The 20,862-nt window shown below is 43.2% G+C and overlaps 1 protein-coding gene across 6 annotated transcripts in view; it reads right to left on the bottom strand.

Moving 5' to 3' along the window:
* CCDC77 (coiled-coil domain containing 77) overlaps nucleotides 1-20,862 on the bottom strand; it is a 38,836-nt gene that overhangs the window by 937 nt on the left and 17,037 nt on the right. For all 6 annotated transcript variants that reach the window (XM_054442608.1, XM_054442610.1, XM_054442609.1 and 3 more), the window contains 8 exons: nucleotides 20,650-20,792; nucleotides 13,434-13,530; nucleotides 11,280-11,352; nucleotides 9,654-9,742; nucleotides 8,238-8,386; nucleotides 3,133-3,352; nucleotides 943-1,068; nucleotides 689-841 (listed from right to left, as the gene is read on the bottom strand). In XM_054442608.1, coding sequence (XP_054298583.1) covers nucleotides 689-841; nucleotides 943-1,068; nucleotides 3,133-3,352; nucleotides 8,238-8,386; nucleotides 9,654-9,742; nucleotides 11,280-11,352; nucleotides 13,434-13,530; nucleotides 20,650-20,792 — 1,050 coding nt within the window. The remainder of the gene's footprint in view (nucleotides 1-688; nucleotides 842-942; nucleotides 1,069-3,132; nucleotides 3,353-8,237; nucleotides 8,387-9,653; nucleotides 9,743-11,279; nucleotides 11,353-13,433; nucleotides 13,531-20,649; nucleotides 20,793-20,862) is intronic.

The raw sequence follows: 20,862 nt of genomic DNA, 5'->3' as shown, positions 1-20,862 counted from the left end.
CAAAAAGACACAGCTATGCCAGCTCCTTTTTGTGAGATTTTGAGTACAGAGTACATAGGATAAATTCCATCCTTAGTTTGTTCAGTGGCTAAAGAAGGAAAATGTAGAATTAAGGCAGAAATCTCATGAAAATCCTTCCCATGCAATAAAGGAGGCTTGAGATAGAGATCAATGAACAATGAAAGAGGAGTACGAGAGGCCAGGATAAGCAACACTACTGGTAAATTTGTCAAAGAATGAAAGCAGGCATCTGCTCTTTTCTGTAACTAACCTTGTATGGAACACAGGCTAACTGGCTAAATCTCATTAAGAAGGCTCTTGAGGCGACTTGTATTCTAAACAACTGTGTCTGCTGGAAAAAATTACTCTATCACTCAATTACTCACCTTCCCCAACTGTAAAACAGACACGATTCTTTAATCTACTTCTTGAATTAGGAGGGATGACAATCTCTGTTAAGTTTACCTTACATCGAAGTATGAATGATGCAGTCATTCAATGATTTCAGTTCTTTTTATTTTCCCTCTTGCATGTTCTTGAACTAATTTTCAGGGAGGGTTAAAGATGGTGATCTGTTAGTGTCTACCAGCAGGGAAACAGCACATTCTCCTTTTGAGGGGCCCTCGTGACCATGTTCCCTCACTCATACCTCTTCTCTCCCTCGTGGCAATTCAGGACCAGCAATTACCTTATACAACATTTGCTCCAAGTCTTTCAGTTTCTGTCGGAGAACCTTAATATCTGTCTTAAAGCCTTCTACTTCCAGGATACGTCGACGCTCCAATGCCTCATAGCGTTTTGTCATTATCTGTAAACGCTTCCCCATCTTGTTAGTGCGATCCTAAATATGGGGAATGGGAAGACATTTATGAAGGTGAGGGAAGCGTTTTCCCAAGCCATCTGCACTTCCTACTCCATTATAAGTGGCAGATAATTTCGTACCTTGAAGATCTGTCTCCTCATTCCCTCTTCCTCACGAATTCGGGCAAGTTCTTCTTCTAAGGAAATGCACTGCTCTTGGTACATATTGGACAGCTTTTTCTCTTGTACTAACTTATCTTTTAGGGACTACAAGTCAAAGGGACAAAAAACATCAGCTCTACAATTCAGGTAATTCAAGTAGCACTTAGGCAAAGAAAGGAAAGAAGGGATTTCCAGAGGTACAAAATGAGTTAAGGAACCAGATGACAAGGAACTTTGAGGAACATCTGAAAATTTCCTACTTCTAGACCAGTCTCTTAAGCCCTTTTTCTAAAGTATACACAGTAAAAATCAAAACAAATATTTTTGGCTCTGGGAAGAGTCAGATAACGGAGCTCAGAAGCTGTCCCAAGGAAGACATTACAATATATGCTTTGGACTACATTTCTAAAGTTATTCTTTAAAAAGGAAGAAATATTAACAACACTTATTATACATGCTCTATTGAGCAGATGAAATGATCTTTTAAAAACCCAAATCAGATCATGTTACTTCTTTCACACAACCTTCAAATACATAAAACTATTGAGAGCTAAGTTTACACTCTGTACCATGATGCACAAGGCCCTCCATGATTGGCTGCTGCCAACCCTGGCTTCTTAAAGAGCACACCACTTCCTCCTTATCTATTCCTCTACAACCATGATGACAGCCTTCCATTTCCTTGAACATACTCCAGGGCCTATAAACTTGCTTCTCCCTCTGCCAGGAATGTTCTTCCTCAAGGTCTGTATGGCAAGCTTAGTCCCATTTTTCAGGTCTCAGCAAAAACACTAGATATAAGACAGTGTCCCTGTGCATTCCTTCTATTAATACAATAGACTTCCAGCAACTACATATACCTTCATGTAATTCTTTTATTCTCTTAATACCACATTTTTATAATCTATAATTTTTTTTTTTTTTTTTTTTTTCTGAGACGGAGTCCTTGCTCTGTCACTGGGCTGGAGTGCAGTGGCGCGATCTCGGCTCACTGCAACCTCTGCCTCCCAGGTTCAAGCAATTCTTCTGCCTCAGCCTCCCAAGTAGCTGGGATTACAGGAACCCACCACCACTCCCGGCTATTTTTTTATATTTTCAGTAGAGACAGGGTTCCACTGTGCTGGCAAGGCTGCTCTCGAACTCCTGACCTCAGGTGATCTGCCCACCTCCGCCTCCCAAAGTCCTTTTTGTTTCTGAGATGGAGTCCCACTCTGTCGCCCAGGCTGGAGTGCAATGGCATGATCTCAGCTCACTGCAACCTCCGCCTCCCGGGTTCAAGTGATTCTCCTGCCTCAGCCTCCCGAGTAGCTGGTATTACAGATGCCTGCCACCATGCCCCACTAATTTTTGTATTTTTAGTAGAGACGGGGTTTCACCATGTTGGTCAGGCTGGTCTCAAACCCCTGGCCTCAGGTGATCCACCCGCCTTGGCCTCTCAAAGTGCTGGGATTACAGGTGTGAGCCATTGCGTCTGGCCTAATCTATAATTTTCTTAGTTATTTGTTAATGTTTCTGTTTTTTTTCTCACCCATTAAAATGTAAACACCACAAGGGAAGACCTTGTTTAGTTACTGTAACTCTAGGGCCTAACCCATAGTAGGAGTGCAATAAATATTTGTGTTTTTGGGGGTTTTTTTTGTTTGTTTGTTTTGAGACACAGTCTCACACTGTCATCGGGGCTGCAGTGCAGTGGCATGGTCTCGGCTGACTGCAACTTCTGCCTCCTGGGTTCCAGCAATTCTCCTGCCTCAGCCTCCCAAGTAGCTGGGATTACAGGCACCCACCATCACGCCCAGCTAATTTTTTTTTTTTTGTATTTTTAGTAGAGACGGGATTTCACCATGTTGGCCAGGCTGGTCTTGAACTCCTGACCTCATGATTTGCCCACCTAGGCCTCCCAAAGTGCTGGGATTACAGGCGTGAGCCACCGCGCCCGGCCAAGAGTGCAATAAATATTTGTTGAATGAATGAATGAATGAATCAGCAAGTCTAATATTTTAAATCCCCAAACACTATAATGATCAGCTGCTCTTTGAAACCTAGTTCTTGAGGCAGCTGCGACCAGAACTTCCTGGACTGAATGGATCTTACATTACAAATTGTAGGTTCTTTGGAATTCCTTCAATTTCCAGAAAAATAAATAACTTTGTTAAGACATAAGGACATTACCTTAATATATTCACTTTGAGCATGGTGACTCTCAGGCATAACGGGCAACACTTTTCCAATTTTATCTTCTTTCTTCTTACACTGCACCCTATATTGCTTAATCTTTGACATCAAATTATCTTTTTCAAGCATCCATGACTTCTCTTTATTTTGGTTTTCAGATCTGAGTTGCAGAAAATCTTTGGTGCTCTCATAGAGCAGTTCTTGGGTGTGGTGAAGACTAGAAAAGAAAGTATAAATGCAGACATGAGAATGTGCACACAGCACACCTGAAAGCAAGGATTATTCCAAAATGGAAGAGAGTGGTTCTTTTAAAATGGTGTGATATATAAATTTTGTAAAATATTAGCAGTTTTAAAAATCTGATCACTGGCAATCTTACGTGTTTTACTGGGCAAAGTATAATGTATCTACCCATGCTCACTGGTTCATAGACTGGTCTTTACAGGTATTTTCCTGAGTGCTAACTTCAGGTTATATGATTGGAAGGACTACAGGGATATTTACACATAGCCTGCATTAAGTATGGACCATTCCTAGGAATAAGACAAGGAAGAACTAAGTCATGGAGTTCTGACAAGTTAATACAAATTCTATAGTATCAAAAACAGCTTTGCTTTTGTGTGTGCTGTGCTCCATGTAGAACTGCCTATATCAAAATCTTATCCTTTGTTTATTTTAAAAAGAACTTTTTTTTTTTTTTTTAAGACAGGGTCTTGCTCTGTCACATAGGTTGGAGTGCAGAGGCACAATCACAGCTCACAGCAGCCCTGGCCTTCTGGGCTCAAGCAATCCTTCTGTCTCAGCCTCCTAAGTAGCTGGGACCACTTCCCAGGGCGTTTGCCAGCTCATTAAAAATTTGTGTGTGGAGACAGGGTCTTGCTATGTTCCCTAGGCTGGTCTGGTCTGGAACTCCTGGGCTCATACAATCCTCTCGCCCCAGCCTCCCAAAATACTGGGATTACAAGTGTGAACCACTGCACCGGGCCTACTTTTTAAAAAATCAACTTCCTGTATGAAGTCATTTCCAACAACTTTAGCCTATTTTAATTCCTCCATTCTCTGAAACTCCATCCCAGTGTTAATGTTCCCTCGTCTTATAATTCAACACTTGCTCATCTGTCATATTTTAACTGTCAACATGCCCTTTTTCCCAGCCTGAGTGAAAGCATATACCTTATTTATTATTTTTGCCCCAATGCCATGAGATTGTCAAGGATAATACTAACTACTGGACATACACAGGGAGTTAACAGATTCGTGGTGACTATTTCCTGAAATTTAGGAATAGACAACATCTCTATCTTTAAAAAACAATATCCCTGGAAGTTAGCAACTCATCAGTTTAACATTACCACCTAGAAAAATGCTATACTGAATTATCTAGCTGCTTGCAAGAGTACTAAATACGATGAAGCAATCACTATAGTTTTCTACTGAACAAATAATGTCAGATCCACTTATTTTCATGAGTAACAGAGTACACAGGTAAGAGGAAAATGATAGCAGAGTGCCAAGCGCACAGTAGAGTAAATGTCACAAGATGAATATATACAGTCAGGTCTGTGTGCATGTACATAAAGAGAGAGAGATTGATTCAGTTACCACAAGGATCTCTCTCACTTTCAATGAGTTATTTTATTCTGTCTTACATTATGTTCTCAATCTCAAACTGGGAAAGTATGGGCTTGTTAAAATACAAGTAGCTTGAAAGTGATACCCAAAGGGCAGTCATTAATGGCCTTGGATTTCGTGCCCTTCTTGGGAAGATCTGTCTAATGGAAGGAACTGATCATGTGCTCAGATATGAAGATAATGCTAAACAAGGAAGGTTATTACTATTCTGGAAAACAGATATAAAATTACAAATTACTGTGACAATTTTAAAATATCTGTCCCTTAAAAACAAAACCCACTGAAAAGTCAAGATGCTATACTTAAGTGCAAAAATACTAAAAATAAAAATGAAGGTGGAGAAATACTGGCCAAATGCAAGCACATTATACTATGTTAAAAGAAACATAGCAGACCGGGTGCGGTGGCTCACACTTGTAATCCCAACACTTTGGGAGGCTGAGGTAGGCGGATTACCTGAGGTCAGGAGATTGAGACCAGCTTGGCCAACATGGTGAAACCCTGTCTCTACTAAGGAAGTGTCAGAAGGTGCTGCCACATAACAAATGTCCTATAAACAACAGCTGTTATAATTAGTCTGACTGATGCACAAGGCGAACTACAGCAACAGGGGAGGAGCTAAGGCTGAAGGTTTATCTGGTGTCAGATGATGACGTTCCTAAAAATTCATGCTATCAGGACTTTATCATAAGGTAAATGGAGACTATCAAATATTTTTAAGCAGTTGATAATTCCTAATAGAGGAACTAATTCATAGCAGTGAGGAAGACTATAAGAACACAAAGCGCCGGGCACAGTGGCTCACGCCTGTAATCCCAGCACTTTGGGAGGCCGAGGTGGGCGGATCACGAGGTCAGGAGATTGAGACCATCCTGGCTAACATGGTGAAACCTCATCTCTATTAAAAATCCAAAAAAAAAAAAAAATTAGCCGGGCGTGGTAGCGGGCACCTGTAGTCCCAGCTACTCAGGAGGCTGAGGCAGGAGAATGGCATGAACCTGGGAGGCGGAGCTTGCAGTGAGCCGAAATTGTGCCACTGCACTCCAGCCTGGATGACACAGCAAGACTCTGTCTCAAAAAAAAAAAAGAACACAAAGGATCAGCAACAGGAACAATTTAAAGAAAGGAATAGAGTTTGAATTAATGTACTACGAATGAGAGTGCAAGGCTGGGCACAGTGGCTCATGTCTGTAATCTCAGTGCTTCAGGAGGCTGAGGTGAGAGGACTGCTTGAAACCAGGAGTTCGAGACTAGCCTGGGCAACATAGCAAGACCCCATCTCTACAAAAAATAATAAAAATAAACCAGGTTTGGTGGTATGCACCTGTAATCCTAGCGACTTGGAAGGCTGAGGCAGGAAGATTGCTTGAGCCCAGGAGTTCAAGGCTGCAGTGAGCTATGATCACACCACTGCACTCCAGCCTGGGCAACAGAGTAAGACCCTGTCTTTACTGGAAAAAACGAAAGAAAACAATCAGAGAGGAGATATTTTCCTGAGTGCTAACTTCAGGTTATATGATTAGAAGGACTACAGGGATATTTACACATAGCCTGCGTAAGTATGGACCATTCCTAGGAATAAGACAAGGAAGTACTAAATCGTGGAGTTCTGACAAGTTAACACAAGTTCTGTAGTATCAAAAACAGCTTTGCTTTTGTGTATGTTGTGCTCCATGTAGAACTGCCTATATCAGAGAGCAAAGAATGGACTTGAGGGGGTTTTTAGGCTTACAATCCATAGGGTTTGGAATTAAGGAATAAGAAAGTTAAGAGTTGAAGATGATCCTGTGGTTTCAAGCTTGAGAAACTGAATACATGTGATACCATGAAACCAAATGAAAAAAAGAAAGAAGTAGGTTTGAGACGGGGATGGGAGTATTTGTTGGGAGAAACAACAGCATGGTTTCAGTAATGGTAAATTTGACATGCTCAAACACATTCAACTGAGGATGTCCTTATGGCATAGGTCTGGCCACTGGAACCAGACAAAAGGGTGAAGGGGTTAGACAGGTAGAAGAACCAAGAAAGTCAGGTGCTGCAGAAATCAAGGGAAATTAATTACAAGGAGAGGCTGATCAGTGATGCCAAACATGCAGGAAGATACTAAGTATAATAAGGACTGAGATATAACTGGTCTCAGAAGTTAAGGGGTAGGCCAGGCGCGGTGGCTCATGCCTGTAATCCCAGCACTTTGGGAGGCTGGGGCGGGTGGACCACCAGAGATTGGGAGTTCGAGATCAATCTGGCTAACATGGTGAAACCCCGTCTCTACTAAATATACAAAATTAGCTGGGCGTGGTGGCACACGCCTGTAATCACAGCTACTTGGAAGGCTGAGGCAGGAGAATCGCTTGAACCTGGGAGGCAGTGGTTGCAGGGAGCCGGGATCATGCCACTGCACTCCAGCCTGGGTGACAGAGACTTAGTCTCCAAAAAAGAAAAAAAAAAGTTAAGAAGTCAGTGGTGACCCCAGAACCTCAGAAAGGGCATGTTTAGTAAAATGGTGGGGATGAAGTCAGACTGCAGAGAGGTAAAGAAACGTAAGCAGGTTAGGAACAAAAACAATGAGGACAGAGTTTGCCATTTTTTGTTTTTATTTTTTCAGATTTTAAAAATAACCTTTATTTTTTAAAAGTATATGCATTATAGGAAACTAAAACACACAAGAAGCAAAGAACAAAGTCATCCACAATCAGAAGCACTTTACAGTTTGTAAACTATAAAGTTTACAGGACGTTCTAGGTCCTGCGTGTGTATAGACACAACATCCAATTTTATGGGCTTGAGATCGTACAGTATATCATGCTGTTTCACATATCATAGATATTTACCAATTCAAAATCCCAAAGCTATATGAGTATTTTGATAACCAAGAATACACTACACCAACTCAATCTGTTAGAAAAAAATATAATCCTGCCTTTCTTGGGACAAAAATTTCATAGAAGCCAAAAAATGACAACACGTCTTTAGATAAAAGCACTGGCAGAGTTCCAATTAAAATACTGAGTGTGCAGTTTTTTTTAGATATGTGAACTCATGTTTTCCATATTCATGAAGCGGCAAACAAAAGAAAAGGGCCCTACTACATTGAGTCAGATAGTATATCAGTGGATAAAAGAACACTTTTTTTTTTTTTTTTTGAGACAGGGTCTCACTCTGTCGCCCAGGCATGAGCGATTACAGGCGTGAGCCGCTGCACCCAGCCTAAGAACACTTCTTAGCCACCAGAAGCAAGCTGAAACACCAAAATGGATTAAAAGGAGCACGTGAAATACTCATCAGCTCTTCAACAGCACGCCTGGAAAAGCGAGATACTCACCTATGTAGAGGCAGGGGTTTCTGAGGAAGACAATTTTTTCAAGGCTCCCTTTAGTTCTATGACCCGCTGTTGTTCAAGTACAAAAATTAACTTTTAAGTCACTCAGAAAAATGAAATACCCGTTAGATACAGCTTCTTAGACACTCACTTTTTGGTTAGCTCTTTGATTTTGTTCTGATTTCTCTGGTGCTGAACTTGTATTTCCTCAAGGTGAATCTGTCTATCCTCCATGAGCCCTTCAATTTGTTCTCGAGAAAGTTTGGTCTGCTCTCCCAGCTGAGCTTGCAGTGCTTCCACCTAGACAGGCCAAAAAGGGGTGAGGAATCCAGCCCTACTTCCACCTACTTCATACCTCTAGGAAAAGTGAGCCTTTCTCCAGAAAAATTAAAAAACAAACACAAACAAAAACATCTCAATCCTAATCCTCTTGTTTGTTTCAAGACAAGGTCTTGCTCTGTCCCCCAGGCTGGAGTGCAGTGGGTGTGATCATAGCTCACTGCAGCCTCAACCCCTGGGCTCAAGCAGTCCTCCCTGCCTCAGCCTCCAGGACTACAGGTGTGCACCACCACACCCAGCTAAATTCATTTTTATTTTTTGTAGAGATGGGGTCTCACTATGTTGTCCAGGCTGGTCTCGAACTTTCGGGTCGTAGAGATGGGGTCTCACTATGTTGTCCAAGCTGGTCTCAAACTTTTGGGCTCCAGCAATCAACTCGCCTTGGCTTCCCAAAGTGCTGGGATTACAGGCATTACCATGCCCAGCCCAGTTCCTCTTAATGTCTTATAAATGGGGTTAGGCTATACAAGAGTAGATTCTTTGTCCAAGCGAAACCCAGCATCTACATCACACAAACAAAGCTACAAAATCCAGTTTCCCTACCCTGTGATTTTTGCCTTTTCACTACCTCCCTTGACTGTCTTCCTTTAAGACACCTTCCTGCATGAAGAAAATGACTCTTTTCTTAGTTTTTGGTTTCAAAAAGTAGAGCAAAATGAATATAATGTAATTTCCTTCTCTGTGTCTGGCTGTCATGACTCCACATGGAGATACTGACCAAAGGTAGAAACTGTCATTTAAATCAACAGACATTTAACCCAGTAAGGACAGAAACTTTAGTGCAACTAGATGAAAAATCATGGTTCCAAATGACACATAACCAGCAGGTAAGAGAACAGTTCATTACTTTCCTAGACTTTGGAACCTAAGCACTAAATAAATGAATATACCATCAAATGTTGATCTATCAGCATAGACAAGCTTCCCTCTGCAATCTCTGCATATCCCTAGGCCAGTGAATTCTTACTTCGTAATGGTTTTGGTGGATGGGGCTTAGTATATTGAATTGAAGGTTTAGAGTAGCACTTTTAGAATGTTCAAATAGAAAAGGATGGTTTTAAAATATAAGCTCTTAGAAATTAGGAACAATCTCAATTTTCTTAACCACATGATGCTTAGATGTAACCTGTGTGCAAGGAGATACTTATCACATGATACTGAGGGTATGTTACATAAAGCTGCACTTGTGGATAAAAGCCATCTTGGTCTGCCAAAATACATTCTTTACCTGTAGGATGAGTGTCTGTATGTCTCTTTGGTAATGCTCAGAACTTTCTTTTCTCTCTCTCGATGGTCTTCTTTTGCTTATTTTAGGATCTAAAATAGAAAACAAAATCCATCAAGAAGATTTTACCCAGCTTTTCTGTGTGCTATTGAAATATCAGCATTTCCCGCACACAGGAGTTCAGATTCATTTACCTGTAAGGGTAATGAAGGGGTTCTCACTAATGAAGGGGTTCGGAAGAAAAAGGGAAACATCATAATTACAGTACTTAACTTTTCAAATAGGAATCTCTATAAGGGAACTCTGCAGGATGTCACCTAAATAATCATATTTGTCTTCTGGCAGAATCAACCACTAAATTTTCCTTAGAATCAACCACTAAAATAGTTGTGTCTATTTCCTTAGTAAAATCCTATTTAATCAGAATAAGGCCAGGCGTTGTGGCTCATGCCTGTAATCCCAGTGCTTTGGGAGGCCAAAGCAGGACAATCACTTGAAGCCAGGAGTTCAAAACCAGCCTGAGTGACATAGTGAGAACCCCTCCCTACACAAAATACAATACAATACAATACAATAAATTAGCCAGGTGTGGTGGCATATGCCTGTTGTCCCAGCTACTCAGGAGGCTGCGGTGGGAGGGTCACTTGAGTCCAGGAGTTCAAGGTTACAGTAAACCATGATCACACCACTGTACCCCAGCCTAGTTGACAGAGCCTGTCTCAATCAACCAATCAATCAATCAATCAATCAACAAACAGAATAAGGAATAAGAAAAACAAAACTTAAACATTTTGGTTATGACATATCACACAATTTTTAAAAGACAAGGTTATTTTAAAAATAAGGAACGCTAAAAATTGAACTGAGCAGGCCGGGCACAGTGGCTCACACCTGTAATCCCAGCACTTTGGGAGGCCAAGGCAGGCGGATCACCTGAGGTCGGGAGTTCAAGACCAGCCTAACATGGAGAAAGCCCCTCTCTACTAAAAATACAAAATTAGCCGGGCATGGTGGTGCACACCTGTAATCCCAGCTACTTGGGAGGCTGAGGTAGGAGAATCGCTTGAACCTGGGAGGCAGAGGCTGCCATGAGCCAAGATCACGCCACTGCACTCCAGCCTGGGCAACAAGAGCAAAACTCCATCTCAAAAAAAAAAATAACTGAGCAAAATTTAATTCCTTGGATGATTCAAGAAGCTCATTAAGACATTAGACCACCAAAGGCATCATTATGAACATCAATTATCACTGTACAGTAGGAAAACATTTCCAATTGTGTGCGCTGTTTTTTTTTTTTGAGACAAGAGTCTTGCTCTGTCGTGCAATGGTGTGATCTCAGCTCACTGCAACCTCTGCTTCCCGGTTTCAAGCAATTCTCCAGCCTCAGCCTCCCAAATAGCTGGGATTACAGGCGCCTGCCACCATGCCCAGCTAATTTTTTGTATTTTATGTAGAGATGGGGTTTCGCCATGTTGACCAGGCTGGTCTCGAACTCCTGACCTCAGGTGATCCACCCACCTCAGCCTCCCAAAGTGCTGGGATTACAGGCATGAGCCACCGCGCCCGGCCTGCACTGTGATTTTCAATTCTGCATTGATGAGAATTTCTAACAGGTTATATGGTTGTTACCTGCTTTGAAAGCTGAAGATTCATTCTGCTCACATTCACCTACAGCCTGGATAGTCTTTTGGAGAATGGTGACCTGAAGAAGCAAAAACTGGTATTGAAGTAGCCTTCCTATAAACGTAATATTTTACTTTTCAGCCTTAGTTCTGCAGATCGAACACTGTAAGTTAAATTAGTCAAAACGGATACAATTATATAAGGATGTCATGCACATGACAGACCACACAGGCAAAGTAACAAACTGGATAAAACCCTGTGTTGACAATATAAACTTAAAAAAGTTAGCCGGGTGTGGTGGCATGCGCCTGCGGTCCCCACTACTCAGGATGTTAAGGTGGGAGGATCGCTTGAGCTTAGGAGCTTAAGGCTGCAGTGAGCTATGATCACTCCACTGCACTCCAACCTGAGCAACAGAATAAGACTTTGTTTCTAAAAAAAATAAAAATAAGGCCAGGCGCGGTGGCTCATGCCTGTAATCTCAGCACTTTGGGAGGCCAAGGTGGGTGGATCACCTGAGGTCGGGAGTTCGAGACCAGCCTGACCAACATGGAGAAACCCCATCTCTATAAAAAATACAAAATTAGCCAGGCGTGGTGGCGCGTGCCTGTAATCCCAGCTACTCAGGAGGCTGAGGCAGGAGAATCACTTGAACCTGGGAGGCGGAGGTTGTGGTGAGCCAAGATTGCACCATTGCACTCCAGCCTGGGGGACAAGAGCGAAACTCCATCTTGAAAAATAAATAAATAAAATTGCAGGGCTATTTAGTAATATATGATTAAAAACAAAAAACAAAAACAGCTTGGGGCACAGTGGTGCACCCCTGTAGTTCCAGCTACTCGGAAGGCTGGCTGGAGTGGAAGGGTGGTGCTTAAGCCCAGAAGTGTGAGTCCAGCCTGGGCAACATACCAAGACCTTAGCTCTAAAATTTTTTTTTTTAATTTTTATTATTTTTTTTTAAAGCAGCTCTTTGGTGGGTGTGGTGGCTCATGCCTGTAATTCCAGCACTTTGACAGGCCAAGGCGGGCAGACTGCTTGTGCTCAGGAGTTCGAGACCAGCCTGGGCAACATGGTGAAACCCCATCTCTATAAAAAATACAAAAAATTAGCTGGGCGTGGTGATGTACACCTGTAGTCCCAGCTGCTTGGGAGGCTGAGGTGGGAGGAGTGCTTGAGCCCGAGCCGAGGTTGCAGTGAGCCGAGACTGCACATTGCACTCCAACCTATGTAACAGAATGAGACTTTGTATCAAAAAAAAAAAAAGTAGCTCTTGGCCAAGGACCTTTAGAAAACAGAAGTGGCAGGGCGCAGTGGCTCACGCCTGTAATTCCAGCACTTTGGGAGGCCAAGGCGGGTGGATCACGAGGTCAGGTGATCGAGACCATCCTGGCTAACACGGTGAAATCCCGTCTCTACTAAAAATACAAAAAATTAGCTGGGCAAGGTGGCGGGTGCCTGTAGTCCCAGCTACTCGGGAGGCTGAGGCAAGAGAATGGCGTGAACCCCAGGGGGCGGAGCCTGCAGTGAGCCGAGATCGCACCACTGCACCCCAGCCTGGGCAACAGCGAGACTCTGTCTCAAAAAAAAAAGAAAACAGAAGTATACATATACAGATATGTATAAAAATGCTCAGGAACTGTTTATAGAAGTGAAAATATAGAAATAGTACACACAGACACATAACTATTTCTATAGGAGTGAAAAAAGAGATGGAAGTATATATACCCAACTATTAATAATGGATTATCTCTGGGGTATAGCATTATGAGAACCTGCCGCTTTTATATGATAGATTACTATACTCTGTGTTTGTTTTTAATAAAGACCATGGATTACACTTGTAATCAGTATAAACAAAGACTTAAAAAGAAACTTAAGCATCAAAACTTTCTCCCACACACAGTCTGCTCCTGCTTTCCTCTGTCTCCGCTAAAACAGCCACCCTCTGTGCCTCAGGTTTCTAAACAGTGAAGCGGGGTAAACAATGCTACTTCCCAAGGTTTCTGAAGAAAAATGCTTTAAAAACTCAGGCAAACAAGGCACTGTGATGGCTAATTCTCCATCTGCCTTCTCTAGCGAATACTAAAGTTCTTCTGATGATGGGCCTTAGCCTGTGATTTGTAAAGCCACACTCACCATGCTACACCAAAGATTACTTACTTTGTGAGGAGGCTCCTTACAAAAATAGGTCACTTCTCCAGCATCTGTTCCCACAAGAGCCAAGAGATTCTGAATCTTTTTCTTGTCTTCTAGCTCCCTGCAATTCTCATGGAAAGCAAGCACATATTATTAAATGTCCCAAGTAAGTAACCTTTTTCTGTTTAAAGGATCTCCCTTCTATTTTTTTAAAACAATAGTAACCCCAAATTAAAACAGTAACCTCAAATTAAAATTGAATAGTATGTATCTAGACTTCAGCTCTACTTCGTAAACATCAGGTATTCCCATTCAGAGAAAAGGGGCCAGGGCACTTCTTAGCTAATTCTAAAAGGGAACAGTAGTGGCTGCTGAGGGGCCAGGGCGTTTCTTAGCTAATTCTAAAAGGGAATGGTAGCGGCTGCAGAGGGGCCAGGGTGCTTCTTAGCTAATTCTAAAAGGGAACGGTAGTGGCTGCTGAGGGGCCAGGGCGCTTCTTAGCTAATTCTAAAAGGGAACGGTAGTGGCTGCTGAGGGTCACTGCTCAGATCTTGCTCTTCAGGGCTGATGGGCTCATTCTGCCAACTGCCAGGAATGCTGCCTGCTGATAGCTTGTAGTTGAAACCCCAGAGAAGGGAACTGCCTCACCCAAGTTTATGCCTCTTATTCCTCGGGGACAGCCCATATCCAGTGCCTGGTCAATGAGGGAACACAAAAATCCAATCCCCTTGCCTCAGTTAAGGATATCTCTGAAGAGCCATCCCAGCTTCAGAGACCCCTGTCGTGTTGGATGAGGCCTGCTGCAACTGAATCCCAGTTTAAGTTCCCTCACTTCCCAGTAAAATTCCTGCAAGCAAATCGCCACTGCACAGTCTGTTTCCCAGAGAACTCAACCTAAGATAGCTTAGGTCCGGACTGGACCAAGGAAGCAAATGCTAAAAAGGGGTTTCGGGGGCTGGGTGTGGTGGCTCATGCCTGTAATCCCAGTACTTTGGGCTGAGGCAGGCGGATCACCTGAGATCAGGAGTTCAAGACCAGCCTGGCCAACATGGTGAAACCCCGGTCTCTACTAAAAAATGCAAAAATTAGCTGGGCATGGTGGCGTGCACCTGTAATCCCAGCTACTCAGGAGGCTGAGGCACAAGAATCACTTGAACCCGGGAGGTGGATTTTGCAGTGAGCCAAGATTGTGCCACTGCACTCTGGCCTGGGCGACAGACCAAGACTCTGTCTCAAAAAATAATAATAATAATAATAATTAATCAAAAAAAACATAAAAAGGGATTTCAGAGTGACTGATATGGAGATGGCTCACAGAACATGGCGTTTCTCGTGGCAACGTAGATGGGTAGTCAACAGAGTATAGCTTGAACAATAAAAGATAAGTCAAAGATGGAAAAGAGGCTGAGGGCTGCATCCCAAACAAAATCACAATCTCTGACTCATTTTTCAGGCCCAAGTCTGTTTTTTTTTTTTCTTTTTCTTTCTGAGGCAGAATCTCGCTTTGTCACCCAGGCTGGAGTGCAATGGCATGATCTCAGCTCACCGCAACCTCCGCCTCCTGGGTTCAAGCAATTCTCCTGCTTTAGCCTCCCGAGTAGCTAGGACTACAGGCATGTGCCACAATGCCCAGCTAATTTTTGTATTTTTAGTAGAGATGGGGTTTCACCATGTTGGCCAGGCTGGTCTTGAACTCCTGACCTTGTGATCTGCCCGCCTCAGCCACCCAAAGTGCTGGGACTGCAGGTGTGAGCCACCGCGCCCAGCCCCAAGTCAGTTTTAAGTCCTAGAGACAATTACCTAAAGAAGAGGCTGGAACTCCTAGAAGGTAAGACCCTGTGACACCACAGAGTAGATATTCATGGTCATGATTCCCCACATCCTCCAAAGGGTCTATAGCCATTTATTCAAGTAACTATATAGTGGGGAAAAGGAAAGACCTGGGCATTTTAAGGATTGCTGGATACAGGGTCTAAGCTGACACTGACACCAGATAATGTGAAGCATCATCATGGCACTGGGGCATGTGGGGACCATGGAATAAATGGAATTGTGGCCCACGTCCAATTCACAGCAGGTCTACTGGATCCACCGAACCAATGGTCATTTCTTCAGTTCCCAAAGGCTTAAAATGGACGTACTAGGTAGGGGACAGTACCTCCAAGTTAGCTTCTTGGCTTCTGGGGCAAGCTAAGCGAAAGCCTCTGAAACTGCCTCTCCCTACCCAGTCAAGATGATCAGTAAAGACCTAAAGAATGCAGAGGTGGAGGTCCTTATCAAAGCCTCATTTCATTCCTCAGTATGACCTACACAAAACCAGATGGATTCTGGAGGATAACAGTAGACTACTACCAAGTAGGTCCCAATTTCAGTCACTGTGCCAGATGTAGCACCTTTGCTAGAACAGAATTACTTAGTCTCAGGCACATGGTAAGTGGCCACTAATTAGGCAAATGCATTCTTTCCTACCCCTCAAAAGACCAGAGGCAGTTCACATCATGTGACATGGACAACAGTGTACTTTTATAGTCTTTCCCGGGGCCATGTTAATGCTTTTACTGTCAATACAGTATAAAAGAATCTGGGCTGGGCGCGGTGGCTCACACCTGTAATCCCAGCACTTTGGGAGGCCGAGGCAGGTGGAACACGAGGTCAGGAGTTTGAGACCAGCCTGTCCAAAATGGTGAAACCCCATCTCTACTAAAAAGTACAAAAATTAGCCGGGTGTGGTAGCGTGCGCCTGTAGTCCCAGCTACTCAGGAGGCTGAGGCAGGAGAATTGCTTGAATCTGGGAGGCGGAGGTTGCAGTGAGCCAAGATCATGCCACTGCACTCCAGCCTGGGTGACAGACTGAGACTCCATCTCAAAAACAAACAAACAAAAGCAAAAAAAAGAATCTAGATCGGACTACTCCACAGATCGCCAGTAGCTCACTATTGATGATATCACATTAAATCAGATATCACATTAAATCAGACGGCATGAACAAGAAACAGCAAGTGCACTTGGTAAGATACGCGTGCTCGGGAGGGTTGGAGATGAACCTTATGAAGCACACCAGTGAAGTTTTTAAGGCTGTGATCCAGGTATTCCAGGATATTCCCTCCGATGTAAAGATCAAATTATTTCACCTGGTACATGCTACTACCAAGAAGGAAGCATAATGCCTGAAAGGAGTCTTCAGGTTCTGGAGACAACACATTCCGCATTTTGGAATACTGCTCTGACCTATATATCAACTGACATGGAAGCTTTTGGTGTGGCCCAGAGTTGAAAGGATGCTCTGCTGCTTGGGACATATGATTTGGTGGATCCTATGGTGTCTGTGGTAGCACAAGGTACCATGTGGAGTTTACGGCAAGCACCATGATAAGAATCCCAACAGACCCTCTGAGAATCTGGAGCGAGACCATGCTGTCTACAGCTGAGAATGACATAACATTTGAAAACCAGCTTCTGCCATGCTAGTAGATCCTGCTAAAAACGGAGCACCTGATCATGGAACACCAAAAACCCACGTGGCGAGGCTGGGCGCGGTGGCTCACGCTTGACATCCCAGCACTTTGGGAGGTTCGAGATCAGCCTGGGCAATATGGAAAAACCCTGTCTCTACAAAAAATACAAAAATTAGTCAGGCGTGTTGGCTCGTGCCTGTAGTCCCAGCTACTTGGAAGGATGAGGCAGGAGGATCACCTGAGCCTGGGAGGCGGAGGTTGCAGTGAGCCGAGATCGTGCCACTACATTCCAGCCTGGGTGACAGAAGGAGATCCTGTCTCAAAATAAAAATTAAAAAAAAAAAAAAAAGAAAAGAAACCACGTAGCTAAGTCTTTTCAACAAATGATGTTGAGAAAACTGGACGTCCACATGCAAAAGAATGAAGTTGGAACCTTACCTAATGCTATATACAAAATTAACTAAAAATGGATCAAAGACCTAGACATAAGAGCTAAAATAATAAAACTTTCAGAAGAAAACATAGGAGAAAAGTTTCCTGACAATGAATTTGGCAATGATTTCTTGGATGTGATACCAAAAGCAGAAGCAACAAAATAAAAAAATACATAAATTGAACTTCATAAAAATTAAAAACTCCTGGCTCGGCATAGTGGTTCATTCTTGTAATCCTAGCACTTTGGGAGGCTGAGGCAGGAGAATCACTTGAGGCCAGAAGTTCAAGACCAGCCTAAGGAATGTAGTGAGACCTGCCCTGTCTCTACAAAAAAATGAAAAAAAGAAAATAAATTAGCCAGGCATAGTGGTGCATGCCTATAATCCCAGCTACTCCAGAGGCTAAGGCAGGAGGATCACCCTGGCTGACAGAGTGATACCCTGACCCTAAAAAAAAAAAAAAAAAAAAAAAGAGGAGAAAATAAAAAGGCAATCTATGGAACAGGAGAAAATATTTGCATGTATCTGTATCTCTAATAAAGGTTTAATATCCAGAATATATAAGGAATTCTATGGCCAGGCACGGTGGCTCACATCTGTAATCCCAGCACTTTGGGAGGGTGAGGTGAGGATCACTTGAGCTCAGGAGTTTGAGACCAGCCTGGGCAACACAGCGAAACTCTGACTCTACCAAAAATACAAAAATTAGCCAGGCATAGTGGCACATGCCTATAGTCCCAGCTACTCAGGAGGCTGACATGGGAGGTCAGCTTGAGCCCAGCAGACTAAGGTTGCAGTGAGCCGTGATCACGCCACTGCCTGGGCGACAGAGCAAGACCCTGTCTCAACAACAACAAAAAAGAACTTCTACAACTCAACAACAAAAACAACCCAATTATAAAATGGGCAAAATATCTGAATAGACATTTCTCCAAAGAAGATATATAAATGGCACAAGAAAGATGCTCAACATTTTAAAATGCAAATCAAAACCACAATGAGACTCCCTCACACCCATTAAGACGGTTACTATCAAATAAACAGAAAATAAGCCTGGGCACAGTGGCTCATGCCTGTAATCTAACACTTTGGGAAGCCAAGGTAGGCAAATCGCTTGAGCCCAGGAGTGTGAGACCAGCCTGGGCAAAACGGTGAAACCCCATTTCTTCAAAAGATACAAAAATTAGCCAAGCACAGTGGTGTGCACCCATGGTCCCCACTAACTGGGAGGCTGAGGTTGGGGGGATCATCCGAGCCTGGGAGGTTGAGGCTGCAGTAAGCTGTGATCTTGCCACTGTACTCCAGCCTGGGTGACTGAGCAAGACCCTGTCTCAAAAAAAAAAAACCACCCAGAAAATTACAAGTGTTGGCCAGGCACGGTGGCTCATGCCTGTAATCCCAGCACTTTGGGAGGCAGAGGCAGGAGGACTGCTTGAGCTCAGGAGTTTGAGACCAGCCTGAGAAACATGGTGAAACCTTGTCTCTACAAAAAGAAAAAAAATATATATATATATGTATATATAAATAAAAATTAGCTGGACACAGCAGCACATGCATGTAGTCACAGCTACCTGGAGGCTGAAGTGCGAGGGTCACCTGAGCCTAGGAGTAGGTAAAGGCTGCAGTGAGGCAAGATCATGCCACTGCACTCCAGCCTGGGTGACAGAGTGAAATACTGTCTCAAAAAAAAAAAAAAAAAAAGGCTTAAAAGAAAATAATAGGTATTGTCAAGGATGTGGAGAAAATGAAACCCTTGTGCACTGCTGGTGGGAATATAAAACGGTACAGCCACTACAGAAAATAGTATGGCAGTTACTCAAAAAAATAAAAACAGAATTACCATATGATCTACTGCTGGGTATATACACAAAAGAATTAAAAGTAAGGTCTCGGCTGGGCACAGTAGCACACACCTGTAATCCCAGCACTTTGGGAGGCTGAGGCAGACAGATCACTTGAGCTTGGAAGTTGGAGACCAGCCTGGGCCACATGGCAAAACCCTGTCTCTACAAAAATTACAAAAAAAATTAGCCGGGCATGTTGGCACACACCTGTAGTCCCAGTTACTCAGGAGGCTGAGGTGGGTGGATAGCTTCAGTTTGGAAGGCGGAGGTTACAGTGAGCTGAGATCCACTGGTGGATGAATGGATAAACAAAATGTGGTACACACATATAATGGAATATTGTTCAGTCTTAAAAAGGAAGAAAATTCTGACACGTGCTACAACATGGATGAACCTTGAAGACATTATGCTAAGTGAAATAAGCATAACAAATATTGTATGATTCCACTTATGTGAGGCACCTAAAATAGTCAAATTCATGGAAATGAAAAGTAGAATGGTGTGTTTCAGGAACTGGGGTAACAGGGATGTGGGAGCTACTGTTGAATGAGTATACAATTTCAGTTTAGGAATATGAAAATGTTCTAGAGTTCAATGGTGGTGGCAGTTGTTTAACAATGTGAATATACTTAATGCCACTGCACCGTACACTTCAGATGGCTAAAATGGTAAACTTTTTGTTATGTGTATTTTACCCTCCCACTCCCAGCACACACACACAGAAGAGCACTGTAATGGAACATGTAGTGTACTGCTCAGACTCCCCCTTATGACCATATCTCCCAGGAGCTCAGTTCTTCTCTAAAAATTACACTTGGCTGAAGGGGGCTTCTTCTCCCAAGTTTACATCCCCTCCCTGGGGACAGCCTGCATCCTATGACTGGTCAATGTGGGGACACAAAAGTCTGAGTCCTTTGCTGCTGAAAGACCACCCTATCCTTAGTGCTCCCTATGGGGGTTGGCTAAGGCTTCTGTTACCATAGTATCCATTCGTATTCTACCTCTACCCAAATCTGCTCATAGCTATTATTCCAGAGAGCTTCTCCAGTAACTACCCTGACGGCAAATCTCCATCTCAGAGTCCATTTCCCAGGGAGTACAACCTAAGAGAATTAATGTAGAGAAATGTATCTTTTTAAAAGTAATTTAAAGGGCTGGGCATGGTGGCTCACGCTTGTAATCCCAACACTTTGGGAGGCTGAGGTGGGCGGATCACTTGAGGCCAAGAGTTCGAGACCAGTGGCTGACAGGGCAAAACCCCATCTCCACTAAAAATACAAAAATGAGCTAGGCATTGTAGTGCACACCTGTGGTCCCAGCTACTCGAGAGGCTGAGGCATGAGAATCGCTTGAACCAGGAGGTGGAGGCTGCAGTGAGCCAAGATAGTGCCACTATACTCCAGCCTGGGCAATAGAGTGATACTGCCTCTACATGAATGAATGAATGAATGAATGAATGAATGAATGTAAAGTTAAACTCTGACATTTCCCTTCTCCTATTTGGTACCTGATTCTCAGTCGGTCATTTTCTGAGTAGAGGCGTAAAACATGTTCCCGTTCCTGGAAGAGGCAGACCTGCATATCACTTAGAGCTTTCTGCAATTCAGCAATCTCTTCCTCCCTCTGCTGCAAATCACATTCAAGTTTATGCTGCAAAAAAACCACAATAAGATAGTTGAAAGACACTGGGTTTCAATGGAGTATCTCTCACTGGATAGGG

This window comes from Pongo pygmaeus, chromosome 10 (genome assembly GCF_028885625.2).
Source record: "Pongo pygmaeus isolate AG05252 chromosome 10, NHGRI_mPonPyg2-v2.0_pri, whole genome shotgun sequence".
Classification (NCBI taxonomy): Eukaryota; Metazoa; Chordata; class Mammalia; order Primates; family Hominidae; genus Pongo; species Pongo pygmaeus.
This window is presented reverse-complemented; position numbering and strand designations above follow the sequence as displayed.